Source organism: Bombus affinis, chromosome 12 (assembly GCF_024516045.1).
Source record: "Bombus affinis isolate iyBomAffi1 chromosome 12, iyBomAffi1.2, whole genome shotgun sequence".
NCBI classification, from domain to species: Eukaryota; Metazoa; Arthropoda; class Insecta; order Hymenoptera; family Apidae; genus Bombus; species Bombus affinis.
Genome location: NC_066355.1, coordinates 1,063,151 through 1,090,519, shown reverse-complemented (window position 1 = coordinate 1,090,519; position 27,369 = coordinate 1,063,151). Strand labels below are relative to the sequence as shown.

The 27,369-nt window shown below is 31.9% G+C and overlaps 1 protein-coding gene across 2 annotated transcripts; it reads left to right on the top strand.

Annotated features, from left to right (window-relative positions):
* The first annotated feature begins 529 nt into the window (after nucleotides 1-529).
* Nucleotides 530-26,389, top strand: LOC126922416 (uncharacterized). 2 transcript variants are annotated; one of them, XM_050734992.1, is made up of 4 exons: nucleotides 530-687; nucleotides 16,329-16,588; nucleotides 20,888-21,007; nucleotides 23,758-26,389. In XM_050734992.1, exons 1-4 carry the CDS (start codon nucleotides 664-666, stop codon nucleotides 24,314-24,316), a joined length of 963 nt encoding a protein of 320 aa, XP_050590949.1. In that variant the 5' UTR covers nucleotides 530-663; the 3' UTR covers nucleotides 24,317-26,389. The 2 variants fall into 2 exon arrangements, with proteins under 2 accessions (XP_050590949.1, XP_050590948.1); XM_050734991.1 differs by lacking the exon at nucleotides 530-687 and adding an exon at nucleotides 5,045-5,673.
* The last annotated feature ends 980 nt before the right edge of the window (nucleotides 26,390-27,369 follow it).

Sequence of the window (27,369 nt, the reverse complement as noted above, 5' to 3'; positions counted from 1 at the left end):
GATATCCGATACACCATTTCATTTATCTAAGAAAATAATTTAAAAATTTTGTATAAAAGAAGAGAATAAAAATTTATTTATATACTGTCATTTGTCACATGTTTAATTGCAAGAGTATGAGAATATGGAGAGTATGAGAGTTGTGACATTCTCACAGAATGATACTAATAGATCAATAATTAATAGTTTAATAGAAATAAATTTGGAACTTATACATAAATGTTCTTTCTCCTTATAATATTTTTCTACTAGAAGATTTGGACGTAATAATGTAACGTAAAAATGTATAATGTCTCTATAGACGACGTAACATTGGAGTCAACAAAATAAAACAAAATTTTATTATACAGTACCGTTTGACTACGTATATGTATTGCGGTGTAATACGAATATATGTGAAACACACAATCATATTGTAATCCGTAAAGGAGAATTGCGAAGGCGTAGGTCCGGTCTGCTCTCCCAAGTACGGATACGTAGGTTTATTTACGTAGGCCTTTAACTGTGATTCAACTTCAACTTGGCTGCGGTGGATCAGTAAGTGGTTGTGATTAGACTCGAAAGGATTGTTTTCTATACTTTTACCAATAACAACTAAGATTAGTATTTCATTTTTAATACATATTTCATTGATATCCATTCTATTCAGTGAAAATCTAAAGGATGCTGCTGTTATTCCTACTCGTGGTAAGTATTTCCCATATCAAACATTTGTTAAGTATCATAATGTCAATATTAATATAACGTAAATATAGTTTCAGATCTGATATTTTTCTTTCTATCTAATATTTAACATATTTAACATACATAAAGCTACTGTAATTGAATTACCCCTATTGTTAACGTTAATTCTTATTAAGAAAATTGTATGTTTTTTGCTGAAAATTATATATGTTTATTTATATATTCATTCAAGTTAGATACATTTCTTACTTTAGTAATATCGATTTAAAATCATTCATTTTTGTCGTTTTCCCAATTTAGATTTAAATATCCGTTCTTGAATTTTAATATACGAAAATCATTTCTTCTCGTTTCTTGTAAAGTGTAAGTAAAAAGTTATTTCTCGCTTAACGACTGCGACGTGAGTATGGATTGGATACTTTGTCTTTTTTTTCAGTTTTAACTATTTGGTTACGTTAAATTAGATATACAGGGTGTCACCGAGCTGGTAGTACAAGCCAAATTGAATCTAAAACTAAGTCGAAAATTTAAAGTGACAAATATGTCACAAAAATATTTGTCCTAGATATTAGGAACATGACTAATTATCGACTAAATATGAGCAAACGACCAGCAGGTTATTCTAAATGCGAAAATAAACGAAGCATGTGGAATAAAATTGTTTCATTTAAGGGATCATTTTCAAGAAAGTAGAGTATGAACATGTTTAGTTAAGAATTAGCCTAGAACTTATTTCACGCGTAGAATAACCTCCTATTGACTATTTTAGTCTTGTCCAGTCAGGAATTAGCCATATTCAAGTATACCTGATTTCCAAACTCGATAGTTTCGAAAACAGAGCTCTGTACGAATAAATGTCATTCTACGATCTTGTCTTATCTTTTCATGTAGATCTTTTCGACTTGTACCGCCAATTCGGTGACATTCTGTATAACGCGAGCGATAATCGAAATAACATTTGGTTTTAAGCTGATCATGGCATTTGTATCGCATCTGTGAAAATTATACTATGGTTTAAACCTGATTAAACTGAGTACGTAAAAGCTTATTAACATATTGTTTCACTACGTTTCTCTATTAATTTTAGAACATACATATATCATTGGAATTATGATAAAAAATTTAGAGATTTAGTAATGCGTATCCATTAGGAAGTATACCCATTTACACATACTTATTTCTTAATATCGAAATTTGTTCTCTCAATAATTTATGATACATCCTAAACTCTATATGAGTGAGCGATTCTGATATTACTTCAAACTGTAAACGTTATATTAAAATCGTCCATTTGCCTATTCGCAAGTATCTTACTTTACGTCTGCTTATAATTAAAAATTCATTCTTGTGTTCAACCTTTTTCACATTTTCACAATTTTCTAAACTTCATTTCGATCAATACAGATTTTAAAGCGATTTATAATCTATCGTAAAAAATTACCTTTATTATTCTTAAAATCGTTGATAGAATATGAAATAAATCGAATTAGCAAACGAAAGAAAAAGTTATATTTTCGATACAGGTATTTGAATTTTGATGTATTATTATAAGAGAGTTTTAATAGAGATTGTCATAATTTTGATAAAGAGACGAAGATCTATGGATTGCTTACACACATACGTAAAATGAATAAAATATCTGTCAAGACGCGTGGTACAACCAGAAAATAGATTTATGTGGAAATAACGAAGAATAAGACTAAAGCGTAGAATAAAATCTTTTCATTTAAGGCCTTATTTTCGAGAAAATCAAATTTAAGAATTCATCGAGTATGCGTGTATCGGACTAGTTCTTTATTTAATATGTTTAAACTCGATTTTCTAGAAAGCGAAGTTTTAAATAAAGAAACTTTATTCGATATATTGGATTTATTTTAACTACTACGAAATATTCAAAGTTAACAAACTGAAATTTATCGCGAAGATGGATATTAAAATCATGGACAATATGTACAATATGTATTTTCGCACAAAGACCGACTGCGAGATTATGTTTCTGATTCTATCTATTTCCTGGCAATTGTTTATTCTTACTGGTAATGAGAAGTTTTCTCAATGTTGTCTTTTGTTTTCTTCATAAATAGACGGCATACAGAATAGAAAGAATACTGATCGCTGATCCTTACACGCCTCGTGAAAAGCTTGACAGGATTATTATGTCGATAATAATAATTTTTATCAAGAATCAAGAATCAAGAAGCGTAAAGATTGCTTATAAAATAAACATTAAATTATACTTTTAATTTGCTATTGTTTTCACTCACGTACACAATTTCGCGATGTCACAAGTCAAAAAGAATGCAAAATTCTGTAAATGACAGCTTTTAAAATCACGCATATTTTATGATTTTTTCGTAAAGATATCATCTCCCTTGTTAATGAATATTTACCATGATTATTAGGCAGAACATACACGTTGCACGCACAATGACTTTCATATATGTTATTTGATCAAAGTTATTTCATGTAAGTTATTCGATTATATATTCACCTTATAAAACATGTCTTTCGTATTGTTATTATTTGTCAGTAAATGTGTGCATAATTTAAGAAATATATTTTTCTATCATTGTTAGTAAATGAATTATTTTAATAAAATATAGGGAAATTTTAAATTTTTTAAATTCCTATTATTTAGTTGATATCGACTAATATTACTCGGTAATAAATATTTGTAAACGAAAAGCAGACTTAATTAGAATATTGTACTTTCTATAAAGTAATACATTGTCACAAAAAAAAAAAAAAAAATTGTAGCAGTAAAAATTCAAATGGAAGAAAAAAAAAGAGAAAATTAGAACATATGCAACATTAACACGATACACGTATAAAAGTTTCACTGACAAAGATGACGCTTCATATATACGCATACAGTTGCACCAATTCAACGCGTACAAGAGTCTTAACTCGTAAAAGTGAAAGCGATGCAAACGAAGGAGAAAATATGATCGTGAAACTCGACCAATTGATCGCTATAAAAAGATAAATTGGGCTTTCCTGCATGTAGCTCTGATAACCTTGTTCGACTTTCATTATTGGAAATTTTATAAACGAAAGAATCCTTTTCTTTCGTTGTACATAAATTTTAAAAACCGTACATTATTCGTTTTATTATCGACAATTTACAATTTTGAAAATGAAATTTTCTGCAATAAATCCATTAACGTGTTCATTGGCAATGAACTTTCTTAAAATAAAGGATCAGTAGGAGTTGATTCGTCGCATATGTATCGTATCGTGTAATTACGAGATTGTAACATTTTTTGTTCATGTACAACTCTGCACTTGACCATACTGTCATTTTATCTTTCAAATCAAATGTAATATTGGTACAAGTACTATTTACCTATGTCAGGTAGGCTTGTCTATCGATCGGTGATTATACACGTCATGATCGATCTTTATTCAAGAGCAATCCGAACTTCCTGCACAGAAATATTTATAGTACTTCATCTGACCCTGACTAAACTAAACGCTATGCTATTAAAGCAATCATATAATGTAATACCTGGATGCACGTAACTATGTCGTTTCAACATACATAGTTGTACATCGTTTCGATTCTTGTGATATATATCGTACAATTACTTTTTGTCCTCATCAAATACAAAATTATAATCTAAAACTTGAGTTTCTATACAGTTCTATACGAGAATACATACAGACCGCGTAATAGTATTTTATAATAGCGAATTAAACCTTGATAGACGCTTTATATTATAATGAACATTACAGATGAATATGATAATACGAAGGTAATATAACGCAAGCTACACAATACAATATATAGTTAAATAATATAAATTAACACGTAAGAGAACAAATACATTGATCGATTTACACTTGTGATACCAACAATGAGCCATTCAGTGTCAGGGTAACAAGTATGTAATATGATCTTCAATTTCCTACATTTAACAACTTACGGATAGAAGATTAGTTATTCAAAAATATGAATAGCGTTACGTGGCCATTACGGTACTTACAAATCTATAACGTAATATGAAAGCGAGGTATTTATTAATTATATTAACTACGCATTTCGAAATTCGAAATATCGAACATAAGTTATAAAATAGTTATAATTTTAAAAAATCTTAAATTTTATACGGGCAAATATAAAGGAACGATATGAAATATAAAGATGTCATCAAACATGACAATATCTTTTTGCTGCTTCGTTATAGGTATCAAATATAAAATGTATAAAATTAGCTACTGTGCTTAAATAGAAAATGAGATGAAAATGATTTTATGCAGGAAAAACCGCGCCAGTTCCTTGAAAGAGTAGGGGAATGACGGTAAAGGAAAGAGTGGAGATCCATAGAATGGTCGGCGATAGCTTTGAAAATACAAAGCATCCACATCGTCTCAGTCCCCGTATCGCGTCTGCTCCGCTCACTTCGTTCAAATCCGTGCGGATGATTCACTGTGGTACACATATATCGATTTCCTTTTTCTATTTCATTTTTACTTTTATCTATAAATTCATTTACAAATAATAAAAGACCATCTGAATAGATCACATAAGCTATTTAAAGTAGAAGATATATTCGACAAAATTCAGATAAAAAACGTATTAAAATTCCAATTTAATTTTTGCACTGCAAGGAAAATGAAAGATGTTGTTTAAATTTTAACGCTTTATGTTCGAAATCAAGAATGTCCGTTTCTTGTAAGTTTGATGTATCAAAGAAAAGATGAGCTATGAAATACTTTATATGATTTGGTCAAAAACAGTAGAGTTTTGTGTCATTTCACTTTCCTTTACTGAATTCTGAGAACGTATAATCTTTCAAAAAGTATCGTTAGACGACGAAATATCCATTAGCTTTGAACAATTTTATACGTAATTTATAAAAAAGAAGAAGAAACACAGAAAGAAGGGGAAGAAAAAAGAACAGCATGGTGATATAATTCTACTGTACTTTTATAATCATTGCAACGACTATGCTTTTTTGGATATTAAGCTGCCTGAACCTGTTAACGGTAAGCTGCATTCTGAGACTTTTATAATTAATTGCCTGAGATATAACACGTCTCAAATGCGTCTCTTGGCTGCACTCTTCACATTAAAACACGTAGGAAAGACATAAATTCAATTTCGTATTCGTAGTCTAATTAATGTATTAGGTACGCGTAACAAACTTTTATAGTATAGTTTAATAACACATATACTATAGTGGATAGTTTAATAGAATTAAAACAATTATTCGAAACCTTTATTTCTGACCAGCAGAAAATGTTGAAAACTATATTTCATGTACAAATGATGAAGCAGCGTTTCTTTTTAAAGAGTGTATTTAAGATGCAGAACGAGTCCGGTAACTGAACTGGACTTAACTGTTTTTTTGATTGTAGTCAGGGAAAACTGTAAAGGAGAATTTTGCATTGTTTATCAAGCTCTATCACCGTGCAGTGCGATTTTTTACAAAAAGACGTCAGTACATTTGTATTGATTAATTCCTCGTGCCAATACTCTTCGAAACATATAACTTTTATCTAACTTTCCAAAATATCTAATCATTGCACTTTAAAGATTTTTTCACTCGTTTTCTTTATATTTTCCCTTACATCGATCAGCACTCATCCTAAACAGTTGCTTTAATTCATTCTCTTCCTATTTTTTCAAAAGTCCCACAAGAATAACCGAAGGAGATTTAGGTTTAAACGTGATGCCCAAGGCGTCGGATCTTGGGTGCGAAATCATTTTTATCGTTTTTTCTCATTTTGCACCTACAACTAGGCTGTGTATAATCTTTCCTTCTTTGCTCAAACGAACCATACTTTCTTCAATTGTGTTCTCTTTTCCTAAAATATGTTCACGGCAGTTGTACACGATTGGCGTATTCGCGACGATGATCTCTGCTGCAGGATTTGGATTTTTATCGCGCTTGATGAGAACAATAAACACATCCACTTTCTCGTTAATTACAAAACCTATCTTTGCGACTATACACCGACGCGATCTGACATAACTTTCAATATTGCACTAGTTAAAAACTGAATAAGATGGTAAGTCTAGATAAGTCTGAACATGAGGCGTTATAAATGACACGAGAATTCTTATGAATATCACTGTTAGTAAACATAAACAATGACGCGATGTGACATTTCAATTATCGATGAACATTGTATAAAATTTGACATATCTGACAAAATATTAATTTCTTTGAAATTGTATTCTAATACTTGTTTATTCAGATTGCCAAGAAGAATCAGTTAAGGCAAAAAATCACAGGGTTCCATCTAATAAAATGCAATTGCTCTTTGCAACTGCACCGGTGCAGTTCTGAAAGAATATGCTGCGGTAGAATCCGAAAAACAATGCAAAATTCTCTTTTACATTTTTTTGTATTTGGGATAGGAACACATATGGCCAGCATATATGCCTAGTTGCTAGACTAATCCTGTATCTAAAATACATGCAAAACAATAGAAACAACCATTGTATAATTAGAACATATTTGATAACAAAAACGACGAAAATTCGCTGTTTCTAATACGTATACGTATGCTAGAATCCTCGTATTTATAAAAATATTCTACTTAAAACAAATTACTTTTCGATATACTTTAACTGGAATTTGATTAATTTTTAAATACCTTAGTTATCTACAAAAACATCAGCTAATTAATTTCGCGCACTATTACATAGTGCTTCATTTTTATTACTATGGTATATTATCATCGAGCAAATGTTAAGATATCTTACGATTATAATAATCTTATTATAATTATTCTCATTATATTAATACATGTTACATATTGTCGTGTATGACATAAATTCCCACTTTTAATTACCCAATATCTACATAACATAAGTTTTCACACAACATTCGCTCCCATGTAAACAGAGTTTGGTTGAACATACATGTGTTTATAGACCGTAAAAAACTGGCTAGTAAGGAAGAAAGGACATCATAAATACATATACATATATCACCTAACTCTGCCAACCTTAATTGCTCTCTTGTTTGTCACGATACAGAAAAATGTTTCAAGAGAAAGTTATTGTACATGCATTTCAGGAGGAAAATTAGACTATGAGAGTGAACGTCATTTCAAGGTCATATTTTCTGAGATTTTACCAGTAGTAATGTCACTTAAACTATATGGCCTATTTTTTTGTTTACCACTAGATACAATGTCCCATAACATATCACTTAAAATAATTTGGGCCAAAAATTCCGCAAGCAATTCATTGAGATACAAGTTCAAGGAAGATGAATTACTGAAACAAAATTAAAAAAATTTTCGTCATTTCAATGTCATGGGACATGGTTGCATACGTTCTGCTCTGATATTTTTAATGGCAAACGACAAAATGGGTCGTTCCATTAAAAAAAAACATTACTACTAGCAAAATCTCAGGACATGCCATTTTCAGATGATTTTTACCTTCAGAGCTTAATTCCTCCCCTGAAATATAATAACTTTCTCTCGAAATAATTTTTTGCATCGTGACAAATTAAGGGTGGCAGAGATAAATGTGGCCTCCTATATATGCACGATATATGTATATCTACGTACATATATATCTTCTTTCTTAACGTTTAGAGTTTCTTGTAATTTACAAGTATTATCGTTCCTTAACATCGTATAACTAAAAATTTGTACATTTCTCCTGTCTTATATAAATCTCGAATAAGTAAAAGTAATAAATATCTTTGAACTTGAGCCTTTAAATATTATATTACATGCATCAACTGTTACTCATTATTTTAATACACAATAGCATTTATTTACTATTTACTTAGTCCGTGCCTTTCGGCTTTGGACGAACTTTCGGTTTTACATCTATTATGTCTCATTCTTTTCTTATATATCTACCTCTCCTCTTATCCACACTATTATATTGCACTCCCTTAATTATTCTATCTCTAAAAACCAAAACTAAAAAAAACTAAAAACTAAAAACTAATGACTAAAAACTATTGCAACTTTGGGCTTTCGCCTCCTTGCTGTGCTTCCTTCCTGTCGTTCCTCTCCATCTTACATTGCCCTTCTCTTCTCTATTATTACTTTTAGTTCTGTTAGACCTGCTCCAGTCTCATTTAGTGTTTTTTTCTATGTCCTTTGGTCCTCCCGTTATTTCACATTCTTCTATTGCATGTCTCAGGTCTTCTTCTTTCCTTTTACATACATTCCTTTTTCTGCATCTTTTTTCTCCCTCTCCTTTCCAGTATTCCCTTGCTTTCGTCTCGTTTCCACATCTTAATACATAATAGCAATTATAGTGTTTGCAATAATATTTTTTCTCGTCCTATTATAATATGTTGCCTCTTATATAAAATTTACAACTTAAAAGTCATGAATTTTAGGAAACATGTTCCTCAATGTTTTTTATATTTTATTTTTAATTCCACGATAATATTTAATAAAATTAAGTGATACAATAATGTAATTGAAAGCGCAAATAAACATACAAATATTTGCAATTATAATACCTAATATTTTTGTATTTTCCGATAAAATAAACATAATAAAATATTACTTTGGTATTAAAAGTTACACATATTTGGTATGTAACGTATAAAAGAGATAACCTGGCCAGCTTATATTCTTAGAACGTATGGTAAAACGTTGTTGAGTAAAATGCACTAATAATTAATGCAACGTGTTATGCATGTCAAGTTGAAATTGCGAAGGTCGTAATTGAATATGGAAAACGAATGGACTCTCGATGAATGTCAATTTTATTAATGAATAGGATTATTGCTGTGACACACATTTGAGTATAGAACTAAAATTGATCTAATTACGTACATACAACGTCCAATAATATACAATGAATACTATTAGCAAGTAATGTGTATTCTAATATAAAGCAAATTCTCTCTTTGAAATTATTAGTCATATTTTTTTTGGAAATTAATCATTAATTCGTTTAATCTAAATATTAATTCTCGTGTGTTTAGAAACGTACGTTTAGAAACTTGCAAAACGTACAAAGTATATATTATTTATAAAGTTTCATAAATTTACAAATTGCATACAGTAGCTGTAAAAAGTGTTTGGTTATATGATATTGAAAAATTAAGAAGAGTTTCGTTAATAAATAGTTGAAATCAAGAGTGTCCTAGATTTTAACGGCAATACTTTATTGGTATACTCTGTGGGGCAAAAGAATTAAAAAAACGTAAAGCAGATTATTTAAAACTTTATTAGAAAATAAACTTTATGACAAAAACACGAAACACGATGAGAATAGTAACGGACTTTCGGTTTCTGCGATACAATGTAGCAACAAATCAACAATATATATTTTTCTCTAGTCTACTTGCATATATGAGTCATGTTTATTGTCTAAGATCGTCAAAGATAGCGTAACACTCTTAGCACTTCCAGAAGTAACTGATACGTTGTCCCCGGTATCTCAAAATATTCATTGCCTTTGGCAATACAAGATTGACAGCGATTGAAATTAGAATTTATTATTCTGCGCAACTCATTTATATTTAGTCTTGTTTCAGTATACGCTTTACTAATTCTCTTAATAGATTCATGGCGCGAATTCGTATTTCGTATTTTTTCTTAATTAGGCTCATAAAATATACCGTCAATGTTTCACCGATATAACTTGGTCTCAAACTTTTGACAAATACTAAATGTGTATAAACTGACAATTTTCCTTATTATAAATGGATGTATATTCCGTTCCACCGAAAGAAAATTACAATTTTAACCAATCATATCTTATAGTGGCACCTAAAGCAAGCGTTGAAACCGCTAAATTACTGTTAGTAAAGCATTGTCTGTACGATCCCTGTCAGTTATTTTCTCCGTCACCTTTCCCTTGCTTCCGTTGTCCCCAATACTGCAGATCTCACTATTCTTTGTACTGCCTTGTTTTATCATTAACAATTTGTGTATACGACATTAAAGATAATTTTGCTGTTAAAAGTACATTTCTAGAAGTATATTACAAAAAGAATCGAATATAATTGCACACGCACATCTTCACATTTGTCTCATAATGTTTATATATTAAAAATATCTTCCATCCCATTGAAAGTAAATTACAATTTTAATCAATCGTATGTTATAGCGACATCTAAAGTGAAGCATAAAAATAATTCTTTTAGTGTAAATATATTTTATTATATTTCAGTTTTATAATAATAGAGGTAGGCTTCTTGTAATCTTGTAAGAATACGATAAGGCAAGATATAAAATACGAAAACGAGTTATTCAAATCGACATAATGTGTTTTCAAAGAAGAGAAGACTGCAAAATGTTGTGCCATAATTTAACTTGTGCATGTCGTCGGAGAAATGAAAATTTATTTCCATCTCTAATGATTCACAATAAATAAATATACAACATTTTACTTGGTCGACAATGCACATTCACATATTTATACAAAGACATGGTCTTTTATTATAAATTATGATTGATATATTATTATATTTATTTTTCGAATGACAAAATATATTGTTCAATCAAAAAAAGTGGTATCCCTAAAGCATCTTGTTACCGTCATCACCAAAATAATTGATTTGAAATTCTTATTCGAAACATATTTTCTTATTATTGAGAACAAATTATGATTCCCTATTTTATCTCGAATCTCATAATGGTTAGAGTAATTTTGTAAACTAAATATATAATAATTTCAGTTACTATAGCTTTTGTAATTGTTTTACTTTCGATTATATTACACTGCATATGCAGATCTCATTATAATCCTTTCGCAACATGATATTGCACACTCTAATATCGTATCCACACAGCTGTCCATAACAGCTCGCAAGCAATAGTGTGAACGCGACATAAGGAATAAGAAACCAATAGTCATTCAATCGAGACAAAATAGAGCAGTTATAAAAGTATAATTAAATACTGGAATAATACCATGGTTATAATGCCACTTAATTGCTACTTGCAGTTTCCATATTTTCGTAATAATAATATATAGTGATAAAATTGTAATTTTCAAAATTATGCAGAGCGCTTATTCAGCAAAATTATATAGTATGATATTCGAGAAGAGTAAAAAATAATAATAGAGTAAATGTAACGATAACGATAAACATTAACGTACCATGAAAATTATCGGGAAGAAACAGTTCTCTTATAGCACAATACAATGTAACGATTATGTCTAATTCATCGGTCTTTTGAATAGAAAATTGCGAAAATTTTATTTCTGAAACAGCCATAGGCTATCTAAAAAAGCAAATGATTTTAATGCATTGTACATTTATTCTTAGGGTAAATATGCCAACTTTTATATGATAGTAAAATCGATGCAACGAGTATCCCTTTGTGTATGCCTATATATTTATCATCATAAAAAAAGATATTAGAATTTTTATATCAAAATATGTTACAAACATTTACTTCTTATAAGTGGAATCACGCGTATACGTACTTATTTCGACCAATCTTATAGTGAATTTGCAACAAATCCAACCGTTATACATGTGCCATAAAAAAGAAAGAGGAATACGTTAATTTTGAAGTGCTTGTTTTGCGATGAAGCAAATAAAATCCATCGTGTTGGGAAAGAATAAAGCAAAGATAGCTTTTTAACATAAATGTATGTTACTTTGACTTGTCCGACTTCTTAAAGATTTAAGAAAGATTATTTAAATACAAAATTTAGAATCTGTAGATCACGTTATTGCTTCATGTTAGTGTAAGTAATACTTCCTCAAATTAAATATCTTTTCTCAATTATATATTGGTAAACTCACCATTGTTGAATGTATTTCTATATTATTAAAGGTCTCAATATTGACGTATAAAAGTAATCCGTTAGACTGCAGCATCACACAACATCCGTCAAATTTATGTATTATATTTTCGTATCTCTTTTATCTCATACAAAATATTTACGATAAAACATCTCTGTTGACAGTTTCGTCTTATAAGACAATCGCAATGTCACAAATATTGTACTACAATGTCCGAACAATAACACGTTTTTTATCGGTTATATGTTGTATTTATTCCTGCTAAGCGTAAAGCAGTTTGTTCCTCTCAAATTGTAAACACAGATAAGCAAAGTAAAAAAGAAAATCACTGGCCAAAAGATGCATTAAATAAATACATTATACGTAAAATAAAGTATTTTTTTCTAAACTGTATTCGATTGATTTTCAATTTTATTTTCAAATATTATTTGAATAAAACTATAAAAGGTACAGTGAACCAAGCATGGGAATTTTCGACCCGAGACTTTTATCCTTGTCAACATATACAGTATACAGAAACACTTAATGATATATTGTAATATTAACACTTAAATGATTGATAAGTAAAAAATTGATATGCTATCAAAACAATATCAACAAACATATATATAGTAAGAATATTGCATGTAATGGTAATATTACATCAAGAAATACAAGAGATACATGTACATATATCACATTTTTCAAAAAAAGTAGATGTAGTATACGAAAGACAAAAAGTGTATTCATAACTTTTGAACAATAGATCATTGGAACATTGGAAATTGCCTTCTGTATTAAAAGAAAACTAGAATATAATACATTATATCAATATAAAATTAGAACATAATTTCCCTAAATCATCCGAAAGAAAAATCATATTGGCCGAGAGCCACAAATTCTTCCTATTTAGTTTCGTCATTGTAAGTATTGTAATTCGTGTGTATTATATCAAGCTTCCGAATGAAAGAGTAACACTTATTTTAACATATGTATATTTACCTATTTTTAATTCTCCACGACACAAAAAATAAATCATACAGAGAAATTACTATCTTTTCAACAGAAGTAAGCGTAGGTAATAATTGTATTGAAAGATTAAAACAAGACGACCCTGTAGAATATCTAGGTATCTTTATGTATATATCTGTCTCAGGATAACGAATGTATACTCGAACCGGAACTTCACTCGAATCGAGAACTTCACTTATTGCTAAATCAACAATACACTTACCTATCAAATCCGCAACTACCAAGAGTCGGATGAATTGCAATATCGTCTTTATAAACGGATTTTCCTATGGTACTATTTTTGCCGAATAGGCAACGTGTCTATAGTACAAGCGACAGTACGAACCCATACCCCGAAAAGGACAACCATACATTTCAGACGTGTATAACAGAAAAAGGATTATAAGAAATATAAAACAAGATCGTACATTACAATTATCCGTCGATCTGTTACAACATCCACTATACGGTCGGTATTGGAAGAAATCAGTTATAGCAAAGTTACAGGAATAAAACTACAAGTAAAACTAATAGAAAGGAAAGACATAATATGAGAAATTCATCTTAAAAAGTGACATCTGTTAAAATGATGTAATTTTTAACCATAAAAATAAATTTAACATTCTTGGAATCACTGGACAGAAAATGGTGTTGCGAAAGAAAACGAAAGAATCAAAGTTAAAGATGAAAACCATGGACTTGGAAATGTTCATATTCAGAGATCCATTTCAACATTTGGGATTGAGGATTGATATTAATTACCCGTTAATAATGATAGTACGAACATAACGAACGTAAGATCTCCTACTTGTATATGGAAGTATCGGCCTCAAACTCGATACGCTTATAGACACGACCTTCCACTTCTAGCATTCGCTTGCGAAATTTTCGACCCAAGTCGTTTGAGGGTTGTGACGTGGGGCATGAGTTTTGATCTTATACGTTTTGATCTTATCTTTTTAACGAGGAACAAAAAATAAATCATTCTGTTTGAAACAGTTGTATTATCAGTAAAATCTCGGAAGATATGACTTTCAGATAACCTTCGTTTACATAAGCTAATTTGCCCCCGGAATTACAATAATCGTGCAGTAAACACTATAAACCTATATATCTACTTAATTTATATAAACACCAACCTCTCTGCCTTTTGTTTTACACAAACAAAACATATATACATTATCCATATTCTTCGAATTTGTAATATTTCTTACATATCTCGTATATTCAAGGTAGTAATAATGCGAGAAAGTTTGCTTTTAAATATGTAGATTTCTACCAACGTGTTTTGTTACAAATACAAACAAAATATAAGTTATGCAACACGAGGAAAGATCATTAGATTACACCAGCGGATGATTCGCATATTTATTATAGCGTAAACATTGAAATAACTTTGCAAATGTCAAACTACGATAACTTGTAAATTAATAACTTTAGCTCTCCAGTTCCTATAGACAGTTGTATCATCTTTCATTTCATTTATTCTGCTTTATCTGATTAGTCCACTATTTATATCAATATATTGATTCGCAATATTACTTATAGGATTCTTGGATTCTTTTATTTTGTGACATTGAACTTCTTTGCTATTTTAAAGTAATGACATGTAATAAAAAATTTGTAAGCTTTTATTAAAAATGAGAAAAACAAGTATTTTATATATGTATATCTCAGACTAAACTCTGAATACTGTTATTTTGTATCGATAGAAATAGAATCGAATACAATTTCCCATGTTGCATTACAATCACAACTAGATGCAAATAAATATTGTAATACTATTTTGTAAAGAATGGAATTATTATCGCTACTGCTTATCGATTAATACAATCAAAATCTTAGTATCTTTTTGTAGCAAATGGCAATTTAAAAAATATCTGATACTCGGATGCATAAAAATGTGTAGAATAAATTTCAGAATATACTTATTTTTTCCAATACAACGTTTCTAACCATTTTAAAGATGATCACACAATATTGAGAATATTATTAGTCACGTGCAATTCATATTGAAGGATTGATTCATATTGGAGGATTGTTCACGATCGTCTACTGGTTTGGTGACTAAGCGCCACAGTTCCGTGCTGAAATACGTTGAAATCCTTTTTTCTGCGACATGATCAACGCGCCAACAACAATAACATAACCGCAAATAATGCACACTCAAAACGACACGAATAAAATTCTACCTGGTCAATCTGAACATTATATCTGCGTCATATATTAATGCTACATAAATTAAAATACAATTAAATATGTTATTACTTCGCGTTATTAATTAAGTAATACTACCCTGCAGGCTCTGGCAATACAGAGTCCTTTAGTCGCAAATTAAATACAAAACGCTACAGTCGAAATTAAACAAAGTATCAATATCAGTAAATAATAGGAATATTGACAATGATGTTATCTGTATGCAATCGAGGTATCGTATTTTTAATCAATATTTATGGTGTTAACTCGAAGAACGTTCAAGCTCATGATGAACACTAATTTCCAAACTGTTCAAAATACTATATAAATTACACGGTAAACGAAATATATTCCAAATGTGATAGAGAAGATAAAGATAATATCGCATATTGACAATACTATAAGCTCCTTTAAGCACCTTTTGAATTTATTAATCCTAATTCATTGTTGTATTTTGTAGACTCAAATTACAATTATATCTTAAATTTTTGTTCAAACAGTGTATCAGATTGTTTATTAAACGGCTAACGATTAAACGATTCATCGCTCGCTTTATGATCCCTATAAAGAACAATTCGCCATATTTTTCATTTTCTAATAAAACCTTGAAAATATTGAAATCATCTTATACAAGTTTCTTATATTCTTCATATGAGAGGTGTTACCTTATTGTATTTCTCTGTTTACTTACCGACATAGCATAAAATAAAATTTACGATTTACGGGAAAACAATTGTTATTTTTCGATCGTTTCAGGTTTCCATCTTGTGTTTGTCTACGAGCGAAATAGAAGCTGAAAAAAGTGGTTGGAACGTTGATCCAAATACGCAATATCATATTCAAACCGACGAGGGACCTGAAAGGTACTTTCGTTTCCAAACATTAAATGGACAATACAGGAAGGAGAAAAGATTATTGGATGGCACAGTTATCGGCACAGAAGGCTGGCTAGACCCTCTTGGATATTTACGACTTAAAGATTACATAGCTGACGATAACGGATTTCGAATTCTCAGGTAACGCAGATAATTATAAAACGTGCGTGTCTAAACATACGTATATTATGTTACGTATGTAGTAAATCTCGTTGAAATTTTTCTATTACTGCACGCAATACGATAATGAACTTAATTTTATATAAAACTAGTCGTTGACACGTTTCATTCACACCTAAGCCAGAGCCTCCTTACACTATGTTAATAGTGTTGTCACTCGGAACAAGCGAGCACAGGTTGTTATCGGAACTTACATGGGGACAGGATACGTATAACTGCCACCTTTGAATGTTTGACCTTGTGTCTTATTAATAGTCATAGCGTAACAAAGTCTAATAAGGAACTACCATCGTTTACATTAGAATGGTAGATCCGATGAAGTCATTGGTATCCGACGTATCATGATTTTTGCTCCAGCAGTAATCTGTCAAAAATGTCGTCTCTATTATACTATACTTATTCAGATTTTGTATTTACATTGTGTTCCATCGTATCGTTTTCATGGATTTACTTTACTGTTATCTATTACTATCTTCAACTTTAAAGAATAAATTGGCATATCCGTATGCCAATGAAGAGACTTTACGCGATAATGAACAGTGCCCTGCTCGTCCACTACTATGTCGATTGAGATATAAATCTGAGAAGAAACATCAACATTATTTAAAATGAAATCGTTGATACTGTTTACCGATTTATTCTGTTGGAGCTAATATTACTCGCTCTTGAAACCGGAAAAAAATGTGTTAAAAGAAGAGTTAAAAGTGGGTTATCGAGTGGAACCTTTCCGTTATAGTTCGCAAAACCTTCCATAGTGACGTTTATGGTAAGAGAAAGCTCCTCAATCGAGGAGCACGCATAAGATCTTTTAAGGCATGCGTTGACTCAGCTCACGTACCTTTGAATATTACGAGCAAGGTTTACCAAGTCTTCTAGCACACAGTGACATTTTCTATCATCTCTCTGTTGTTATTATTATCAATGTCCTTGAAAGTTCTACCAAAAGTTTCTATTCCACTTTTACGAGACATAAAACTTTCGTCCCACACAATGACAGAACATGATAAAAGAATCATGGATTTAACGCTTTGCTTTGAAATGTTGCACACGGCATTTTCATCTCAACATGTATTTGATGGTAATTTAGACATTGCGTGCTAACAACGTTGCAATTATCCCAGCTGAGGCAACTGCAAGCGCAATTCGACCTTCGAAGCGTAGATTGTTAAACAGCAAATTGATCATGAAAGTTTTTCTTGTTCTATCAGGTGCGTCCAAAGAACGTTTCGTTTCGGGTATTGGTAAGAATCGCATTATATGCAATTCTTGATCGTCATTTAGGGTTGATCTAGTTGCAAATATCTCTTGTTCGTTACAAGATCGTGTGCACTGTTCGACAAAAGAAGGCTTAGAGTTCTCTCGCTCTTCCCTAATATCGACTGTACGATTTTATCAATTTCAGTGGGGGCTGAGATGAAAATCATATCGTTGAATTTCAAGTCTGGCAATGAATGTTTGGTCCAGATGCGGTGTAAGGTATGACTTGGCACGCTATCTCTGTGCTTCATCGACAAAAATAGTAGATCAGATAATGCTAATATCACAGAAAATAAAAATTCGACGTTCGAAGCAGAACTTGCGAGGACCGCTTCTACGAGAGTCTTGTCCTAATGGGAATCGTTTGTTAACAGATCGAATGTTTTACAGGCCGGCTGAAGAAATGGACGCATCACACTATTTACAGCGCATAGATTTTTAAAGGACGTAGGACTTTTAACGACGTGGAATAACATTCGTAGACAGTAGCATTCGTGTTGTTGGGGTATACGTGACTGACTGCGTTTTTCTAGCGAGGAACCTTGCTTACGACGTTGAAACATACTTTAATTTTAAATATAATAGGAAAATGTCTCGTTGCAAAGTAGCGTTTTGACAAAATGATCAACGACATACAACTTAAAAAATACCATCAATGTATCTCGCGAATGTACTGCGATATCGGCAGTGTTGTCGCCGGTAAATTGAACACGCTGTCCATTCTCAAAATAGGCAGTCAAGTGCATAATGGTAGGCGACGTCTCGTGGATGCTAAACGATAGCATTCTCCGCTTCATTTTAAGCATTAATGTTGAAAGTGGCTTGATCACTTTCTTTGCCGATGTATTCGCATATATATGTATATATATGTGTGTGTGTGATCGATTTAACAGAGTTACAGAGTTCAACATTGATATGAGAGCTAAACGTTGTGAAAAGAGTGGTGTTGTATGGTCCGACCTAACGGTTGTCGGTAACCTCTTCTCCCCTCGATCCAATCTCAGCGTAGGATATTTTTTACTGCATACCTCCATTCCCGAACGAATATTTTGCACTCAAGGATCCGTACGATATCTGGCTCATTTATGTGACAATCGTTACGTGTAGTTCCGAATCTGAGACCAGGATCAGAAATTTCAGCACTAATCGGAGAATCTATTTTCTCAGATTTTACTTTGATTACTCTCCCTGATTACTTCTCCCTGATTTTACTTTGCAGCCAACCAAAAGATGTATGTATTTGCTATTCTACGGTGTATAGGAAATATTTAGTAGCTCCAAAAATGTTGTCTTTATTTACCAAGTATATTAGATTTTTCAAGTGAAAAAGTCGACTATCTATCATATCTATTCTACGTGACTCCAAAAGAAACGTAATTGACCTTTATATGCCCCCAAAAAGACTAATAATACGAAATCGTAGCCTCTTCGACGCTATTTAACTCTTGGCATCGTTCTATTTGTGATCGGTTATTTCACGTGCTAAGAAATAATTTCCTGTTTCCTCGTTAATATCATGCTACTTGCCTTTTATTTGACTGCGAAATATCAACATATCGTAAATGTTGTCAATACACGAGCTAATAGAACATTAGCGTCACTTTCCAGGAGAACGGCTGAGTTTCATGAAGCACATGGTTTCTTTTGGAAAGTTAATCCTCGCTACGAGTAGAATACGGTAGAATAAACAAATTTCACCTTTTATCTTGATTTTTCTACCAATTTTCAGAAAACCGAATATGTGAAATCACGCTGTCCTGGTCGCAACATATAATTTCTTAACGGCCGATACACTTGAGAGCAGAACGTTCGAGCAGTTTTACTCCATCGCTCGAACCAAGAGTATCCAAGTTTCGCATATCGCGTCTTGCGGATTAATCCAATCGTTTCGACTCGCCTAAAGTTGACTCGCGGCATGAGGGCATGAGTGGGTGAGACTTTTACCCTCACTGACACGATGCAACCCATCTTTTGTGCTTTTTTATATGTAGCACCTTGTAATTTAACTTCCTGCTAAGTTCGTAAAATAAAACTCCGTGTATCATCATCTGTTCTGATCTATAAGAAGTTTTCATGTCCGTCATTTTAACAAAGTTTACACATAGTGCGGTATGTTGATATTTCTGCCAAGGACCCAATAAATGCAGAACAAACTCAAGATATCATCCGCGGCTGAAAACCTATTTGAGATTACATACGCGTAAGAGAAATAAGTATTCTGCATACTTATTCTAGTCTCCACCCAATGTTCTTGTAATATTTCTACGTTGTAGCACACGCTGGCATTCGATACGATCTCAATAGTCGAATAATATGTGATTCCCAACTTTATTAAAGATACTTATTCAATCGCGATTATTGTACTTATTAAATCAATACTATATATTATACACTATATCCAATATATTATTTATACTTATTAAATCAATTATGAATTATGAATAATTATGAAGAAATTTCAAATTAAAACAATATGAAATTCAAACTAATCCTTTTAATTAAGATTAACGATAACCTGCGCAAAGTAGAATTTAGATGTGTTCATCAAAAGAATCTTACCAAGCTGTGTCTAGTGAACATTTTTTTACAATATACATATTAATAATTAACATTGTGAGTCTACGCTTACGTCAGTGCTTTGAAATTCGCAACGATTTATAGATGTGGTCATTTAGAACAACAAGAAGAAAGAGAAGACAAAAAGAAGACAGTTTTATTCTTCTACAGGCTTCTGAGGCTCCCTGGACGACACAGTTATTTACATACCATTGTATTCATAATAACTTAAAAAATGAAATAAAATTCTTTACATAATTAAACAATATCGCGTTTTTAATAAAAGAGGCAAGGAACTCCCAAAATCGAATATATGCACAATTGAATTTATTTAATTTAATTCCATTCTATTCCATTCAATCCTATTCGAGCCCATTCCATTTTTATTATTGCTGCGAATTGATCAAAATATCTAATTAATTATATAAAAATTTTTGTTTACATTAGGTCGAAAATGATTTATGTGGGTAAAAACAGACCTATTTACGATGCTGTAACGGAAGCAAAAAGAGTGCCTCCTCAAACTGGAATTCTTGTACAACCATCACGTCCACCAAATCCTTTCAGGTAGTATTACTACTTTATAATATATAGTTCTAGCCAGAATACAAGTTCAAAAAGCATAGGATGGCTATGAAAACATGCAATTTTGCTAGAATTATTGCATACAAGTCCTTATGCATAAAATAATAAAATTTTTAAGTTAAACGGTTATCGTCGCTAAAATGATAAAACTCTGAACAAAAAGAAAAATTTAATGCCTACAACGGATAATATACATACCCAAATCAAGTTTGAGCATTACGTACATATATGTATTTAAAGAATTTCACGTTTAATTAAACTAAATCTTTTAGTTTGTCTTACAACTATTATAAAATAATTAGGCGTTATTTCATTTCAAGAAGAGTCTCTGCTCTATTCATACACACTCATACACATCATATCGATACTCGTGATCTCCTTTACGATGTCCGCTAAAGCTACGTAATCGGTCTTTATTTATTTATTTCGGTGGAAATAGACATCTTTTCCTTCATTGATTTTCAAGAAATCGCGTTTTCACCGAAGAACGCTACCATTCTGCTGTAAGAATCCCTATCATCGAAATCGGATGTCCAATTTACCTCTACCTCGTTATTACCTTTTCTTGCCGTAGCTAAATACTTTAAAACTCTTTTGTCCTATGTTCGATGTATTTTTCCTGAATTTGAAACGAATCGTGGTACTTTCGACGTAACATACAATGCTATACTCGGTTACGTTGTTAGCACTATACTATAGCGCTATATAGTACATCAGAGGACCAATCAACTATAAGGTGCTAAAGTATTTTCTATCTCCTTTCCTGATTTAGTTGATGGACCATCACGTTTTGGCTAGTTTATACCTAACTAAACTACAAAGTTCCTCTTCCATGGTTACCTTCCCTTCACCGCGTTGATACGACTCCATTATTACTCGCTCACATACTACCGATTCCATTTTTTCAGTTCGATTAATCTCAACGTCTTTGTTTTTGTTGTTATTTTATGTTATTTTATATATATGGTTAAATCAACCATGTATATAATATAGCACATAATAGGTTTCTTATTATTTCCATGCGTTTCGTTTTCTATAAACTATAACTTCCTTATGTGTTTCCGTTTCTCATAAATTATACATATTACTATCTACGTCATTTTTATGTTCGTTAGAATTTTATAGATCCTAGAAGTATCGGGAACATCCCGAAGCAAAAGTCTCCACACTTTCTTCTACGCCGATGCTCCTTTCCCTCTAATTTTTCGATATAAAAAGGCTAGTGGTTAAATGTATTCGCTCGAAGAAGAGCCTGATGCACACTACATCACATTAATGTTTTTTTGATACTACTCTTTGATGCGCCCTTTCATGTTTGCGTAAATGCTTAGAAATCGCAGTCACTCAGTAGTGACTGATCAGTATCAATTGCAACAGAACAGTGTAGAGAATGTAGTGTGCAATGTAGTGTACAGAATACAATACATTATTATAGCGTTTGTCCAATTGCAATATCTAATCCAGAGAACCCACGACGTACATCTTTGCCACTTGAGACGTGTCGATTTGTTAATAATATTACAAAGCTTACAACTAAGGCTTTATTTCTACGACTCCCAGCGTTAACCATACAAATGTTGATCCCTGAGCTCACTGCGTCAGCCGCAGTTTCGCGCGTTTCGCGAAGAGCTGCGAACAAATTATTTTGTTCTTTTTCTATGTACTGCAACCTGCACATTTGAAATATTTTTACTGTTATTTTTTTAAAAAGTAAAAAGTGAAGGCGGTATTGTACGGTATCGTAATACAATGGTATTCATATTATGAATTTTTATTTAGATAGTCAGTGCATTGAACATCACGTATTATACATATTTTGTTAACATTTAGTGCACCAAATACGACACGTACCCAATTTCGAGACCAACGAAATGATGTTAAAAGACGACTTATAGAAATCACATAAAAAGTATGTCATCTTCTTTTTGAAACTGTCTCAGTGCCTATAACTTTCTAAAATTCTGTATCCATATCTGCCTGAAGAGCCCTGTCCGTATCTGCCATCGTTATTAACAATTGTTTGACTTCTTCCGGGATTTCCTTTTTTTTTTTTCGTTCTTTGAAATTCCGTATTTAGCTACTAGAATAGAAGTAGAAAAGCGGTAGAAAAGATCCGTATTTGAATGTAACAAAGATTTCTTCACGCATGTGCCCCCGATATTATCTTACATTTTTATCGCGGCATTCTAAGGCCTCGTTTGAACACTCGCCTACCGCAGGTAAAACTTTTCCACTATTTGTGGTCCATTAAAATTTTATGCGCAGTTACCGACATATAGTTATTAACTATAATGTTTTATGTATAGTACGACAATGTTTTGGCGATAGCCAGAAAATGCTATTTCATTGATTAAATAGATATTAATAGATATTAATAATATATAAAGGATGAAACAATAAGTTCTTTATTTATATATTTGCCGTTAAATGGGGATCGTTAAATATGCGCCTACCGTCGATTTGTATTCCTATAGGATTGTCATACGTGGTCAACTTTCAATCCTAAATCCGACCCAACTATAACAGCTTTGTCCAGTTACCTTGTGAACATGTTTCAAATTAAGCTTTCAACTTCTTTGCCATGGAAAATGTAGATTTTAATTTGTCACATTGTTTAATTTCACTCGGAGATTTCACTTTATAATGTTATTAAACGCGAAATCAAAGTTAAAACGTTTAATTGCAAAATTAATCGACTGTAAAAACTAATGTCAGTTAATGTCTTTTTTCAGACAACCAGAAAGAGAACACGTTGTTCCTTTAGTTGGTAACGATATAAATTCAGATTATTATGCCAGCACCACTATTAAACCCGAAGCTGATTATTCTCCTGCTGTATCTAAGTCTAACAATTACTACTACAATCCAAATCGAGCAAGTTCTTCGTCCGATCTTGGCAATTTAAACAACTATTCTCGAAACACCTATCAGAATTTTCCTGTTGCTCGAAATGAACATCCGAAACCAAGCTTTCAATTACCAACGGCCACATCACGAAGTAGTCCAACGGCATATCCTCAATTCGATGGAATATACAACACTGCTAACGGATTCCAATATTATTTGAAAAGGCAGTATCACGAAGAGGAACAAGATTCAAGTGGAGCAAACGTCGGTTCTTTTGGTTACATCGACCCGTTTGGTATTAGAAGGGTAATATATTTCAAAACAGATCCGCAAACTGGTAGATTTCTCCATCAGAAAAATAACAAATACGTAGGATTCGAATCAACTCCGTATGATCTATCGTTACCTAATACGTACAGACGTAATTCAAGATCCACAACGTAATATATTTCTCCAAAGTTCATTTTAAAAAATAATACGGGTATCTTGGACGACATCTTATTGGGATTTTCTTTCTCTTTATGCCTTGTTACTAATATAAAACTGGAAGAAATTATGCTAACCTTTGATGAAATTTTAATAGACGTTAAATAATAATAGAACACGATAATAGTTATTTTACGTATAATGCGTATTTCTCACATTGTGCGTGGATAACAAAATTAGCGTGAAAATAGGCTTTTTTAGAACCTAAAAACTTAGTCTGCAATATTACAAAGGAATTGTAAGCTGTAAACGTTGTGCCATGTTAGGTTATTGTAGTACTTATTATCCTCCAATGATACTTTAAACAATGAAAATATAAGGAAACCTATTGCGTCAAATAGTTGAGTTAAAAACTCCATTACTATAAAATAGATAACAGAATACATCGTAGGTATGGTAATAAAAAATTAATAAATTTAAAAACAATACAGTGAAACTCATTTAGTTGCTGATTTATATACAGGATGCGTCACGCAACTGAGACGAATTACATCTTGAATTTGATAAGAGACAGAAAAAGATTGTTTAAGCCAAAGTTGAAAGGTATGGTAAAATCTTCCTACGACTTTGCTTGTTTTGTAAGTGCAAATAAGCACACGAAAAATTTAGGGCACATTTTTCTAAAATGGATTTACATACTCTTTTTACTCATATGTAAGTATTATTTATTAGAATATTTAACAACAAAGTCACGTACTTACTTTATTTTACTTTATTAAAGATGATGTTTGGGTGTTCTGCCTTTATACATATAGTAAGCGTTTCTCATAGATCGTCTCTTTATTCATTCGTAACGAAGTTAAAGTGGTCGCTGTTTATATTTGAAAAATGTAGTTTAATTTGTTCTTCCAAGTCTTCCAATAAACGGATGGACGCGAATATACTTTACGTTTGAGATAACCCCATACAAGGAAGTCAAGAGAATTTAGGTCATGGTGTTGCATCCCCTAAAATACGACATCTGCCAATTGATGTACGCTGTGTATAAGTGACTTCCAAAATTATACTTAATACGATTAAAATATTCTAATATCGAAGTGATGAGAAAGAAATGTTTATTATCTGTAGCGATTAGAAAAATTCACAGTATGGATTCAATACAGAATATTTCATGCTAATGAAAAATAAAGGTTTTCTCTCAGTTTTCTTTTGTTAAAGGAATCTAAATCCTACAATAAAGAATAGCGTAATCCAGCTGGCTTTAACTTTATACTAACTGTATTCTAAAAAATTAGTTAAACATTTATAATAACGCTACGCCGCTAACAATAAAATCTTCCGAATTTCTGTGCTAATTATTCGTTCGTAGTTGACTGTTTGTACTTGAGTTTTCACAATACGCTTTAACATCCGAAGCTATGTTTGAGACAGAAACTTGAAAGTTTACAGTTTAATCTCTCGTAATTATTCTGTAAGTATTGCAAGTCTGAATCAATGTGTGACAGTATATGACAGTGATGGAAGTGTGTAGGTGAAAGTAAAACATGTTCGTTAACTTTTCAGTATACTTGTTAAAATGAAAAATATCCGTCAATTGACCGTTGACACTTATGATACTGAAAATATTAAAAAAACAATGGCGTTTTATATATATAGCAACATGAATGTGCGTTCAATGATTTTAATCAACATTAATTCATTACGTTATCTATTATGAAACTAAATAAAAACACGTTAAATATTTCAACTCGTTTCAAAGATTCTGATTACTTTCTAGCAACGAATATTTGTTATGTTATATACCATGATTTGTTTATTCGGATGGATAGGATATTTGTCAATGAGCGATTATTAAAACTATAGTAGATTTAAAGCAACCACAAAGACGTGTTTTAACGTGATCTGGCGTTCATTTCCGATAATAATGTTGAAATGTGTTTCCTGCTATTACTGAAACTAATTATTTTGTCCTTATAATACTATTCGATACAAATTTTTATTTAATTTATATATTAAATTATTTATTAATTAAGTAACCAAACTTCTATAATTATATATAGCGATAATAGGAATAAAACTTATCACAATGCATATGATTGTCATAATTCAATCCTTTTTCCAATATGCAAGCGCAAGTATGTATAGCTATCTTCAGAGTTCAGTAAACACAATTGTACGCAAAACTTCAATTTATACGAATTTCATACATTTCATACATACATATATACTGTATTATATATATATATATGTCGGATTGAAGTCAGGATTATGGAGATGGGCGTTTAATGAATTTTCATTAGAATTAGCCATTGTCGTGATACAACGAAGAGTTTATTAGCACGGGCTTATTAACAAGATTAAGCACTCGTAGCACTAGTGATAATGACCTTAGGTTCGAAACGAATCCGCGGTCACGGGATGGTAAACGTATGTTCTCGCACAGTTCAAGTCTAACTCTTTGTTAACTAGATGTGAGCTATTCACTGGTTGTAAGGTGGCACTGTCATTCGTCGATGAGATCGTACGAAAGAATGAATCTCCGTCTCGACGATGCCGTCGAGGAGAACTATAATGGGTGTGTCTAAGGACATGAGATCCTCGGATTCGTCAACGAAAGCTTTCGTTCCAAAGGTGAGGGAAATTGGCGCTGTTGCTAATTGGTCGATCTCCATATCGGCGTTTTGAAAGAGATGCTGGCCGCCCTTGAGGGGAGGTTGTTGACGGGGGGCATCGTTCGTGGAAGATAGGTTTCTCCTATCTTCCCGTAGTTGCAACAAAGACTACTTGACGGACTTCGCTCGACTAAATCTTAAGATCTATAGCGGGTCCTCGCGTTAGCTAAACATACACCACAAAGGCATGCCGACACCCGGCGATCATCTTACCCGGAGGACAAAATCTGCGTGTGGCGGGCCGCGGGATAGAAACTATCGAAGTATTTACTGCCGCGTATCGCTACGACTATTTCTTTTAAGGAGAGGTATAGAGTTACTCTGTGCCTTTGTTAGATAAAACGTTCATCCCTTTGACCGCGGCTACTTTCGGCGACTGATTGTCGCCTCGAGCCCAAG